At 32.6% G+C, this 12,433-nt stretch overlaps 2 protein-coding genes across 2 annotated transcripts; one reads left to right on the top strand and one right to left on the bottom strand.

Moving 5' to 3' along the window:
- Positions 1-3,536: 3,536 nt before the first annotated feature.
- Positions 3,537-4,359, bottom strand: LOC113397314 (3-oxoacyl-[acyl-carrier-protein] reductase FabG-like). The gene has a single exon (XM_026635607.2). It carries the CDS (start codon positions 4,321-4,323, stop codon positions 3,574-3,576), a length of 750 nt encoding a protein of 249 aa, XP_026491392.2. The 5' UTR covers positions 4,324-4,359; the 3' UTR covers positions 3,537-3,573.
- A 341-nt stretch (positions 4,360-4,700) lies between these two features.
- LOC135193903 (piggyBac transposable element-derived protein 3-like) lies at positions 4,701-8,649 on the top strand. Its single transcript, XM_064218319.1, has 3 exons — positions 4,701-4,736; positions 5,027-6,712; positions 8,521-8,649. Exons 1-3 carry the CDS (start codon positions 4,701-4,703, stop codon positions 8,647-8,649), a joined length of 1,851 nt encoding a protein of 616 aa, XP_064074389.1.
- The last annotated feature ends 3,784 nt before the right edge of the window (positions 8,650-12,433 follow it).

Here is a 12,433-nt window from a genome sequence, read left to right as displayed (position 1 = left end):
GATGTAAATACCAGCGCATTCAGAAAGGAATATAATTCCGCCTCTAGGTCCTTCAAAAACGTGATTGCTAGGGCGAAGACGGAGTACATTGGCAGAATTGGCGAGAGACTGGTGCGCCTCCCTTCAGGAACACGTGCGTTCTGGTCTCTCGCCAAGGCTGTCTTAGGGAATTTCTGTCAGCCTTCCTTACCATCTCTGCACAAGGACGGTGAGTCATTGGCCCATACAGCGAAGGAGAAAGCTGATCTTTTAGGCTCTCTCTTCGCGGCGAACTCGACTCTGGATGACCGAGGAAAGTCACCACCAACAATCCCGCGGTGTGATACCACGATGCCGGAGGTTAAATTCCGGCAAAGTGCAGTTCGTAAAGCACTTCTTTCCTTGGATATTCATAAGTCGAGTGGACCCGATGGCATCCCTCCAATCGTGCTACGGACTTGTGTTCCCGAGTTGGCGCCGGTTTTAACGCGTCTTTTCCGGCAATCCTACGCATTAGGCGTCGTCCCGAACTCCTGGAAGACTGCTTTGGTGCATCCGATCCCTAAAAAGGGCAACCGCTCAGACCCGTCCAATTATAGGCCTATAGCCATCACCTCCTTGTTCTCCAAGGTAATGGAGTCCATTATAAACTGCCAGCTCCTGCGGTACCTAGAGGAGTACCAGCTGATTAGCGACCGCCAGTACGGTTTCCGTCGGGGTCGCTCAGCCGGTGATCTTCTAGTTTACCTTACTCATAGGTGGGCGGAAGCAGTTGAGAGCAAGGGGGAGGCATTAGCAGCCAGTCTGGACATAGCCAAAGCCTTCGATCGCGTGTGGCACAAAGCGCTTCTTTCTGCAATATTACAAGGTTACACACAACACAACACAACACAAGGTTACACCTTGAGTCAAAGTCGACGAATTAACCAATGTGACCTTCAAGAAATACCAGTTCAACATTTTTTTAAAAAGGTACGCAACCCGGTTGTACCTACTTTTGATTACCACAATGCTGTTAATGAGATCCTTGTTGACTAGAAAACTTATATCACTCTGCGATTATGGACCATGTACGTGGAAGTAGAGTAAGTTCCCCCATCTTCAGACTTTAGATAATCCCGAAATGTGCCAGGTAATACTTTTGTGATGGTCTTTTTTATAGGGGATTTCTTTTTTTAATTGATTAAATATTTAATTAATGAAATTGATTGAATATTTTTTAAGTGGTGAAACGTGAGGCAAAAGATTGGGGAGTTCTTATCTTACTCGGCACTCGACGGGCTATTATTAAATATAATATATAAACCCATTTTTATTTATAATACTAAATATTAAACAAATTCTTAAAAAAAAAACAATTCGTATCAAAATTGTTTTTTTTTTTGTAAGATCGTCGAGTTTTTTGCGTCAGGTTTCTCAATAACGATTTTTTCAAAGCGGAGTGGCCACCACCGACCATAGACGTTAGCGTCGTAAGAAATATTAATCATTCCTTACATTAACATCACCCCAAGTTTGGTGATGTTGATGTAAGCTTAGATATTATGTCCCATATGTTATCTTCAAAATATTTAACATCTATTAGTAATAAAACAAGGTAATGAAAGCGTGGATCTTGTACCAATATGATATAAATTTTATGAGTGAAAAATAGTACTAACAATGCGAACCATGGTTCTTCTAGAAAGAATATATTTTCCGAACCAGTGGTATCTCTACGTTTCATATTGTTAATACACAATAAAAAAATTGTTGTTAAATCCTCTAGAATAACATTTACTTTTACTTTATTTTTTAATTCTTTAAATTTGTAATAATATGAATAGCATGAGACTGTACTAGAATTGGTATTGTAAACTCTCTTGTAATACCAATTCCAACGAACAGAAAAGCGCTCTCTATCAGATGTGTATTTGCTTACTGCCTTCCAACTATTGATAAAAATAATTATTATTTAAATTTAAAAATAATAATTTATTATTAAATAAAAGCAAAATATTTTCATTGTTTCTGTTCATTCAACGGATTGCAATATTTTTAAAAGCTTTCTTGATTTCTTTTGTTAAACTTAATATCAAGAACAAAGAGTACCACAGTAAATAGAGTTAGAGGTTTTTATTTATAAAATAATATCATATTTGTAAGTCGGTATCAACCCGTTCTTTCTTTATTGTTACATACAAAAAATTAAAATATGTTTTATTTAATAGTTAGGTATGACTTATTAATACAGATTTCGTATTATCCTTAAAATTAAATATCATGTAACTTTTAACATAAAACTATAACATATTTTTTTAATCTTGCAATATATTTTTTTATTATACATTTTATAATTATTTAAGAAAAAAAAAATTGGTTTCATTCATATTAATTTATAATTATTTATTGGTTTAAATCATTAAAATTAATGTGCTTTAATTGTTGGTAGAGTAGCTAACAAGGCTGTAAATCCTGTTCCGAGTTGAAATCTCGGATAAGGCTATTTTTTTAATTTTTTTTTTAAATTTTTCTGAATATTGCTAATTAATTATAGCTAATCAATATTGTACTTATTATAATAAATAAAACTTGAATTTAATATGAGTCAGCCTAAATATATATAATATTTATATAGTAGAATATAATTTATTATTAGTTTTCTCATAAAGTGTATTGCAAAGAAAGTTAAGATGTTAGTTAGTACTAATTATAAAAAGCTATATAAATAAAAGAAGTGATTGTCTATGAGACCATCATAATAACTTTGATGATTGTATGCATGTATGACAGTACGCCAGAGAACTATATATGGTACATGTAGGGTATTGCTGGATGTTCTTACAATAATATATATATATATTTAGTATATAGAGTAACTCTTAATACTCTAAGTTTTTTTTTATTTTTTTATTTTTACTTTATTAGGGAAACAAACAGTACAAGTCATTCTTAAAGCTAAAGCATAAAAATTAGCACATATACCAGTAAAGTTTCCACTTATAACTAAAAACATAATAAGAGCAGAACTAAATTAATTATAATATCTAATATAATAATAATAAGAAAAAACAAACCTATGAAAAAAGGGCAAATTTGAAAAACCAAATAAAAGATCTAGGCTTTATGGTTCTAGCACAAATTTCCTGAAGTTAGCAACTGATTCTGTAAATATATCAATACTGGAAAATTTAGTGTTATATTCATTACAGACTCTATATATAAAAGAATTTCGTGCATAATTTGACTTTAATAAGGGCAAACTAAACAAAGCCTTATTTCGTGTTCGTATATTAGGACACATGAATCTTAAGCAATTTAGAAGGTAGGGTGAATCTATGTAATTCCTTAATAATTTAAACAAAAATAATTGATCTCTAAGTGTTCGACGATCAGCAAGTGGAGTAATTGTAAAAGTTTCATTTGTTGTACGACATTTAACATTAAGGTATTTTATTAATTTTCTTTGAATATTTTCTAACATCTCAATATATAAATTGTAGTGTGGATTCCAAATAATAGATCCATATTCCAAAACAGATCGAACCAACTATTTAAGATGATAATAATAAAATTATTCTTGTAAATGTATATTTATTAAATATTAACACTCTATTATGTTTTTTTAATGAGCATGCCGTTGTCGTTCACATAATTAGATCCAGTGACAGACTTCGCTTTATCACTTGCCAGGTATAAAATCATATCTGCTATTTCCTCCGGTTCAGACACTCTATTAAGGAGAGTTTTCGACGGAAAATCATCCCATGTAAAGGCGGCTTTGGCATTGTCCATAAAATCTGTTCTTACCGGTCCAGGACTTAACACATTTACCCTCACACCGTGTGGGGCCAACTCAGTTGCGCAACAGACAGTGAAGTGATTCAATGCTGCTTTTGAGATGTAGTAGTTGGTCATACCGACACCAAAAGGAGGCATAATTCCGGCAATACTAGAAATGTTCACAATATTACCTTTGGTTTTGATCAAATATGGGGCAGCCAAGTTTGTTAAATGAACAGCCGCTCGGAGATTGATATTCATGATGGTATCATAAGATTTCATCATATCGTTGGCGAGGATACCACCATTTTCCATCGTCATTCCAGCATTGTTAACCAAGATATCGATCTGACCGAACTTCTTAATGGTTTGGTTTATGATGCTGCGAGCGTCATCGTCATTGGCGATATCAGCGCGAATCACGAGTGGCGATGAACATTTCGCAGCCACGGCGGAGAGTTTGGTCTCGTTGCGGCCCACCATGACCACGCGAGCACCCTCTTTGCTGAACATTATCGATGCCGATGCACCGATGCCCGAGCTTGCTCCCGTTACTATAACTACTTTGTTTTTGAAACTCATTTTGAAACGTATCAAGTAAGACTAACGCTGGTGAATTTCAGGCTGCTCTATTTATACGTAAATTTTAGTATATAGGATGATAGTTATAGAAAATTAAACTCGTATGATAAGTATTTTATTGATATGACACTTCAATTAAGATATAATAATAGCTGAAGCACACTTGCAACAGATTGTCTTACTTTATCAGGAAACTACTCCAGCCCCTTAATTTGATAAAGTCCGGTGTGACGGACAATTATTTAAAATAAATCCTGCCAAGTTTTTATTTCACGTTCATCGATTTCTAGTCGAGTAAATGTTTATTTATACCATAAATAAATAGTAAAAAAAAGTAATGATTGTGGCGACATTGCATATGTCAGTTGGGACGCAAAATGTCTGCGAAAAGGCGGCCACCTGTTTTGCTTAAGGTATTTATAATTGTTTTTCTTATTTTTTGTGAAAAAATGAATTGAATTATAGATTTATTTATTAGATAATAAACATTTCAATAATTATTTACAGAAACATACGCTCTTTATTACATTTTTATGGTGTTTATTTGTAACTAAAATGATTTGTCCGTCACAGCGGACATTGCTAATTGTATAGAAAAGTAATACTTTATTACTATGTCCGCTGCGGCGGACAACGCCAAAATGTGTGTGCTTCTGCTTGTTTGGTTATGGTTCTGAGTTTGTTTTTTTTTCTTTGCCAACAGCCTAATCGCGCAAGTAAAATTATTGCTTTAGTGCCGAATGAACATGCACCTTCCGATGCTAGCGAAATATCAGATTCGGAAACTGAATTGCATGATGCACGTACTATTTCTTCCACCCCCCTGTCTTCTCCTGCACCATCTACTGCATCTTCCCTTGCTAACATAACAATAGATACATCCGACGATGAAGAATTACACTCCGAAGATGCTGATATTATACCAGATTCTATCGTGCGTGAAATTGGCGAGTCCATTTATGAAAATGTTCCATCCCTATCTGCTATTCCTTCATTGCCTGCAACGCCTATAATACCAATAGCTTCTTCATTAGCACCCCGAAAAAAAAGATTTAGGAAACCAACTACAGTCAAAGCCAAAAGACCAAAAAAAAACAAAAAATTTCAGCTGACTTACAATTGGAGAGTAGCTCAATTCCGTCACCAAGCGACAATAGAAGAGGGTGAGGAGGATGATTACATAGACCTGCCAGAAGATGATTCACCTTTGAGTTTCTTTCACCTTTTTTTTTCTCAAGATATGTTTACTAGTATCGTAGAGCAGACAAACTTATATTCAGTTCAACAAACCGGCAAGTCAATTCAACTAACAGACGAAGAATTTAGAGACTTTTTAGCCATCCATATACTTATGGGTATTGTTGTAATGCCTTCATATCTTGATTATTGGTCAGAAAAATTTAGATATGGTAATGTCGCAGATATAATGTCTTTGAAAAGATATCAGCTGATACGAAGACATTTACATTTTGTTGACAATACAATGGACGATGGAGATAAATATTTTAAAGTTCGTCCAGTCATAGAGCATTTACGACAAAATTGTCTGAAACAACAGAAAAAGGAGACAAAATTTAGTATAGTTGAAATGATGATAGCATATAAAGGGACTAAGGCCGGTAAAAGACAACAATACATGAAAGATAAACCTAACAAATGGGGATTTAAAAATTATGTAAGGGCCGGAGTTTCCGGAATAATTTATGATTTTGTGCTGTATGGAGGTGACGATACTTTTCGCAACCATAAGTTCACTGAAGAAGAATTGTCTCTAGGTTTTGGTGCTCAGGTGGTTATAGCATTATGTCAAAGTATTTGTCAAAAACCATCTTTCGTGTTTTGCGATAACTTTTTTTCTTCACCTGAGTTGCTATTTATTCTCCGAGAAAACTATGGTGTTTTTGCCTTAGGCACTATTCGTGGCAATCGCCTTCGAGGAGCAGAAAAAGTTTTACCTACTGAAAAAGCCATGAAAAAGAAACCTCGAGGACATTTTGTAGAATCTATATGTGATAAAAACCGCTTAGCTGTTGTTCGTTGGAATGATAATAAGGCTGTCACATTTATTAGTTCCTTTGTAGCAAGTGAGCCTATAGAAAAAATACGCCGATATTCCAAAGACGCAAAAGCCAAAATCGATGTCCAATGTCCACAGATTGTGCGTCAATACAATAGACATATGGGAGGTGTTGATCTTTCTGATATGCTAATATTAATGTACAAAACACCTTTCAAAAGCAGGAGATGGTATTTAGCGATATTTGCACAGATAATTGATATTTGTATAAATAATGCTTGGCTATTGTACCGCCAAAAGCATTCCGGCAACGTGAAATCTAAAAATCCTTTGAAAGCATTTAGATATGACATTTATGACTTATTGTGCAAGGTAAACAGGTCGGCTACAAGAAAACAGACTGAATCCGTCAAAGTAAAGAAACCGCATGCACCCCGCCCTATGAGTCCATTAAAATACGACAATATAGGACATTTCCCTTCGACCATGGAAGAAGGACGCTGCAGGTTCTGCCAAAAGAAAACTGTCGTGTATTGCATAAAATGCAACACAAGATTATGTTTCGTGACAGGAAAAGCCCCCAGAAATTGTTTTTTAAATTTTCATACAAAATAAACTGTACTTCGGTATCAATTAGTTCTAAAATGTTCATTTCTGTATTTTTCTTTAGTAAAAAAACATAAAAATATCTGTGGTTTTTATTTTCCGTAGTTTGGCAGTGTCCGCCTCAGAGAACATATAAATCTGACCATTAATTTCACAGTAATTGGCAAGGTACGCTGTGACGGACACCAGTTTTCCCAGCAGTGGGCTATTGTAGATTTTTTTTTTAATTTTTCCAGAACTTTATGACATACTCCTGAAACCACAAAATTGTCAAATTCATATATTTTGAATATTTTTATCTGTGCCAAATTAAGGGTTAATATATATCAAAAACATTTGGTTGTAGAACTTTGTGCTTGCCAAGCAAATAGATAGCTGGGTTCACGATGATTATCGATTTCATAACTTTATTAACTATATATGTTGAGTCAATTTGACTAAGAAGACAGAACCAGTGTCTCTTTTATAAGTACCAGTTTAAAATAAATTGTTCAAAAAAATAACGTGTGAATAAAAATGTAATGCATCATAAACATTTTAACAAAACATAATTTGAGCAGGGTTTATAATAAAGGCTAATTAATGATGCCTGTGATTCTTTGTATTAAAAATTGCATAGATAATTAAGATATGAAAGAAATAGTTGAAATTAGTAACGTACAATTAATTATATCGGAATTAAAGTAATTCCATCTAGTACCATCGTAATAGGAAATAAGATAAGACTCATAGAATATACTCGACTATCTATCATTGGGCAATGTTATGCAATAATATACATTATAGCAAACTTCTACTCCCTATTTTTCATGCCTCGTAATAAGCCTTGCTATGCAGCAACAGCTAGTTCAATTTTTAAAACATACAAAAAAAAAATTTCAATAAAATCATTGTGTAATTTCATCTTTAATCGATATTACATTTCTTCTCTGCTCTGCTCCGACTTTGCCTTAGCAATTTAATTTTTGAAGGACCTAGAGGTGTGGATGTGCCACACCATCTGGAGAGCATACATGTTAAATTATAAGTCTTTTTAGGTGTTATAGCTTCTGAGATTTTGTGATTAATCAGTAAGTGGTATTTCGCTGATATATGTATGTATATATAGAAGATATTGAATAAATGAATTTGGTTAGATTGTGAATGAAACTCGACTAAAATATTAATTGATATTTCATTTTATATAAAAAGTTCGGAAATTGTCGCAGGAGATTTAAGACGTTAATATGCCTACTAATTATAATGACAAAAGTAACTGTCTATGCGACCATTATAATAACGATGATTAGATAATATCTGTAACAGTGCGCCAGAGGGCTATGTATGAGTAGGGTATTGCCGGATGTTCTCACAATAATAAATACATAGTATATAAAATATTAGGAGATTTATTGAACTAGATATTTACTACGATAATAACACAAATATTTTTGTAAATGTTTATCAAATATAAGCACTCAATTAAGCCCGTTTAATAGGCATGCCATTGTCGTTCACATAGCTGGATCCAGTGACAGAATTCGCTTTACCACTTGCCAGGTAAAAAATCATATCTGCTATTTCCTCCGGCTCAGACACTCTGTTTAGCAGAGTTTTCAATGGAAATGGCAAAAGAAATCCTTGTAAAGGCGGCTTTAGCATTGGCTATTAAATCAGTTCTTACCGGTCCAGGACTTATGAGTCCTGGTGTGCACCTCAGTTGAGCAACAAATAGTGAAATGATTCAACGCTTCTTTTGAGATATAGTAATTGATCAAACCGTCACTGAGAGGAAGCATAATACTAGAAATGTTGACAATTTACCATAAGTAACATATATATTTTACCAAGTATATATAGTTCGAATGCATAGTTGTCGTCTAAAAATCCTTGAAATTTGTTTAAGGACTACTTATTTAAAAATTAATTAGTTATATCTGAATTGAAGTAGTTAACTTATCTAATATTATTGTTATAGTAAATAAGATAAAGCTCATTGAATCTATTCGACTCTATATCACTGGGTAATGTTGTGCAATAATATATAAATTACAAGCTCGTACTTCCTATATTTCATGTAATAATGTTTGTTATGCATCTAACTCACACTGCAACAGCTAACTCAATTTTTTGAACCAAAAAAAAATTCAAAAACATCGCAATTATTTTTTTATTATTATTTATTACTGTTATTCCAAATTTAAACTATTCTTTGCTATTAGGTTTAATCAAATATCATCTGTGATGGAAGATTATAGTGAATCAACTTAGAATTTATTACGGAATACACTTAACCTCCGGTGGAAAGCGCAATAAAGTTATCAAACGCTTGTGTTACTCACTTTAAGTATAAATATTACGAGTGTAATATATTTTTATTATCATTGTGTTATTGTAATAATAAAAAAATTAGTAAAATATTAATTCTACTAAGTCTATTTGATGCTAATTAAACGCATATTGATTCGAATATGAGTAGTATTAGTAAAATAGTTTTAACTTGTAATCAAAAATTATGCCGTTAAAAGGAGGGAAAAATTACTTTGGAAATTCAGCCAAACTTAATCGTTTTATTTTAAGCGAGAATCTATAAAAATATAATATGTTGGAATTTGTATCAATATAAAAATTTTGTGTACTAATTAATCACAAGGTATTATAAAATTTTATCACGAAACCCGATTTTATTCTATTATTAATAAAGAATATTATAAGTTATATAAGATTCACTATTCCACACGTTTTACTCACATATAGAACAACGTCGACAACTGTGTTGCACTACCACTTTTTAAGTGGTAGTGCAACAAAAAAATAAATTCAAATATATCTTGTACTTATGTTTAAATTATATGGTAGATTTTGTAATTATACTCAGTCCAGAAATTGTATGAGCATAAATTTAAAAAAAAAACGACATTCTTATTCTAGTACTCATTGATCTTGAATGAAAATGTATTATTAAAACTATGTCAATATTTACTTATTAATGACCACGTGGAACACTTGATTTTTGATCGTGCAAAACCTTTGTGGTAGATAGTTTACTGAATATTTTTCTATTTAATTTAACTGCTAATGTACGCAGCTACTATTTAAATTATTAAATATGAAAGTTTGTAATGAAATTTCCGGTGTTACGAGTTGAAGAAGTCCAAAGTAATTTAATTATTTTGTACCCTTATTATATTCTTACTATGCTAACGACTTATTCGCAGATTGTTCAAATAAAGTTTAAGGTCGTTACAAATTAATAAGTATAATAAACTTTATGAAAATTAATTAATATTTAATACAGATTAAGTTCATCTCTATCGAAGTATGTTAACTATCAACATAAATAATCACTCCGTTAAAACTACATATTTTTTATATGAATATACATTTTATGGGTTCCATCACAACAAGAATATTTAATTATACTTAGTCCATATACAATCAATATGTTTGCCGTGTGATTTTGAAGCCCGAGTGCAGCCCCTGTCTGAACCTATGTATCTTGTGAGACTATGGGAATTCATGCTTATATATTAAAGAAGGCGATTGCGATTGATTGGCGAAGTGGTTATATAAACTATCACTATAAATAAAAGAAAAAGCATGCTGGAAAACATTAAACGCTTAAACAACTATTGCCCATTGTTTTACCAGACACTTCGGCACAGAGTTCGTCAGGTCCCGTCATAGTACGTGACTGAGCGCTCGTTTGATGTCGACGTAATTAAATCCCTTTTCGTCAAATTTTGATGGTTACTCGAACAGTTGCCGTTATTTATATTGATGAAGGCTTTATTGACACTAAAGTTAAGTTGTGTGCTAAATTTAATAAAGAAATCTTAGCTATTACACATATTATAGTAATTGGCTTTGACATTTTTTAACCATCTCGCCTACTATTTAAAGTACGCGAATTGGTACTGTATTTCTTTGCAGTGAATAAGTCACTTTAATTTCGAGCTCAATAAATATTACACTTATTTTGACTTTCATAATAAGTATATACTGATTACCAAAAAAATAAATGTAACTAATCTAGTAAAAACGAAAGTCAACATTTTTTCAGTATATCGAGAAGAATCAACAAGTGGTTTAATCATTACTCTGCTTCTCGATTTAAATATATAGTCAAAAATATACAATTAAATCTCTATTGCTTAGAAATCAACGAATAAAAACGCCACGCTTTTTTATCGTAATTTTATATTCTTGTCTCTTTTTTTCTAGATTTTACTAAAGAATTAGATATTAAATACATTTGTCTGAAGATAATCGGATGTCATTATAAGCGCTGTTTAGTAGGTGTCTAGTGAAACACAAATTTCGCTCTCTCTGTCATAATTGTTGGGGCATTGGAAAGAAAAAGAGACATCGTTTTTTAACTAGTCACCCGCTTAAGAACATTTATAGGTTAGCTGTGTTTTTTTTTTATATTATAAGCTGGACGAACAACAGGGCCACGTGTTGGTAAAGTGATCACGACCTATCATTAGACATTTGAGCCGTAAGAATAATCATTTCTTATATTCCAGTGCATCACCAACCTTGGATACTAAGATCTGAAGTCAGGTAGGTCAGGTAGGTCAGGTCTGAAGCTGAAGCATTAGGTACTGTTTGGCGATAACGTATGTGATGAGTGGGTTATACCTACCAAGACGGGCTTGCAAGAAGCCCATAACAGCACGTAGTTAATAATAGTATATTATGGTTATTTGCAATATAACAAATCCTGTAATAGCCTAATGTTTTGCAAGTAATTTAGGTATAGGCTTGTATAAGGCTTCAGTCGAACCGCTTTAGTTTAACGAGATAAATTGAATTCTGTTCGCAGCAAGTTGGACGTCCAGTCCAAATGCAGTACCAATATTTAGGATATCAATCCACATAATATTGCGCGTTTTCCTGCTAAACTTCTATAATATTGAAAAGATATTCAGAGGATTTCGACATCAATGACTTAATAAAGAACCCATGTCTTCTCGTGGGCATGAAATTCATACGCAATTTTTACCAGCATATAAGAATTTTACTTAAAATGTTATTACTACAATTTTGCATCACAAAGAGTTATCATGTAAATATTCAACTCTTCATTTTATTTTCCTTTTTAAGATTAATACAATTATTTCGAAGGTATTATCGGTGCTCGACCCAATTAGCTTGGATGGATTTTAATTTATGGTATGTATTGTATAAAATGTAATATTCTGACTGACAAGCGAAGTAAACTATTAAAAATGAAGACTTGAATGGTAGCAGAATTTTTGTCTCTTAATTAGTATTCATATTCTTTACTAATACAACGTTGAGACGAAAATAATCGCAAAAAGATCAATGATATTTCGTTAATTAATTTTTGTTTAAAGTACAGAACCAATAAATACTAGCATAGTATATTATTTTGGGATTACACTAAAATCGCTTGGAAAAGATAAAAAAATATATTTAGGTATTTGCATATCGGAACAAGCTTTGACTAGTGATGTCCTCTTGACTGATTCAGCGAACCGG

Source organism: Vanessa tameamea, chromosome 3 (assembly GCF_037043105.1).
Source record: "Vanessa tameamea isolate UH-Manoa-2023 chromosome 3, ilVanTame1 primary haplotype, whole genome shotgun sequence".
In the NCBI taxonomy this organism is placed as follows: Eukaryota; Metazoa; Arthropoda; class Insecta; order Lepidoptera; family Nymphalidae; genus Vanessa; species Vanessa tameamea.
Note: the sequence above shows the minus strand (reverse complement) of the source record. Positions and strands in the feature narration are given on the sequence as shown.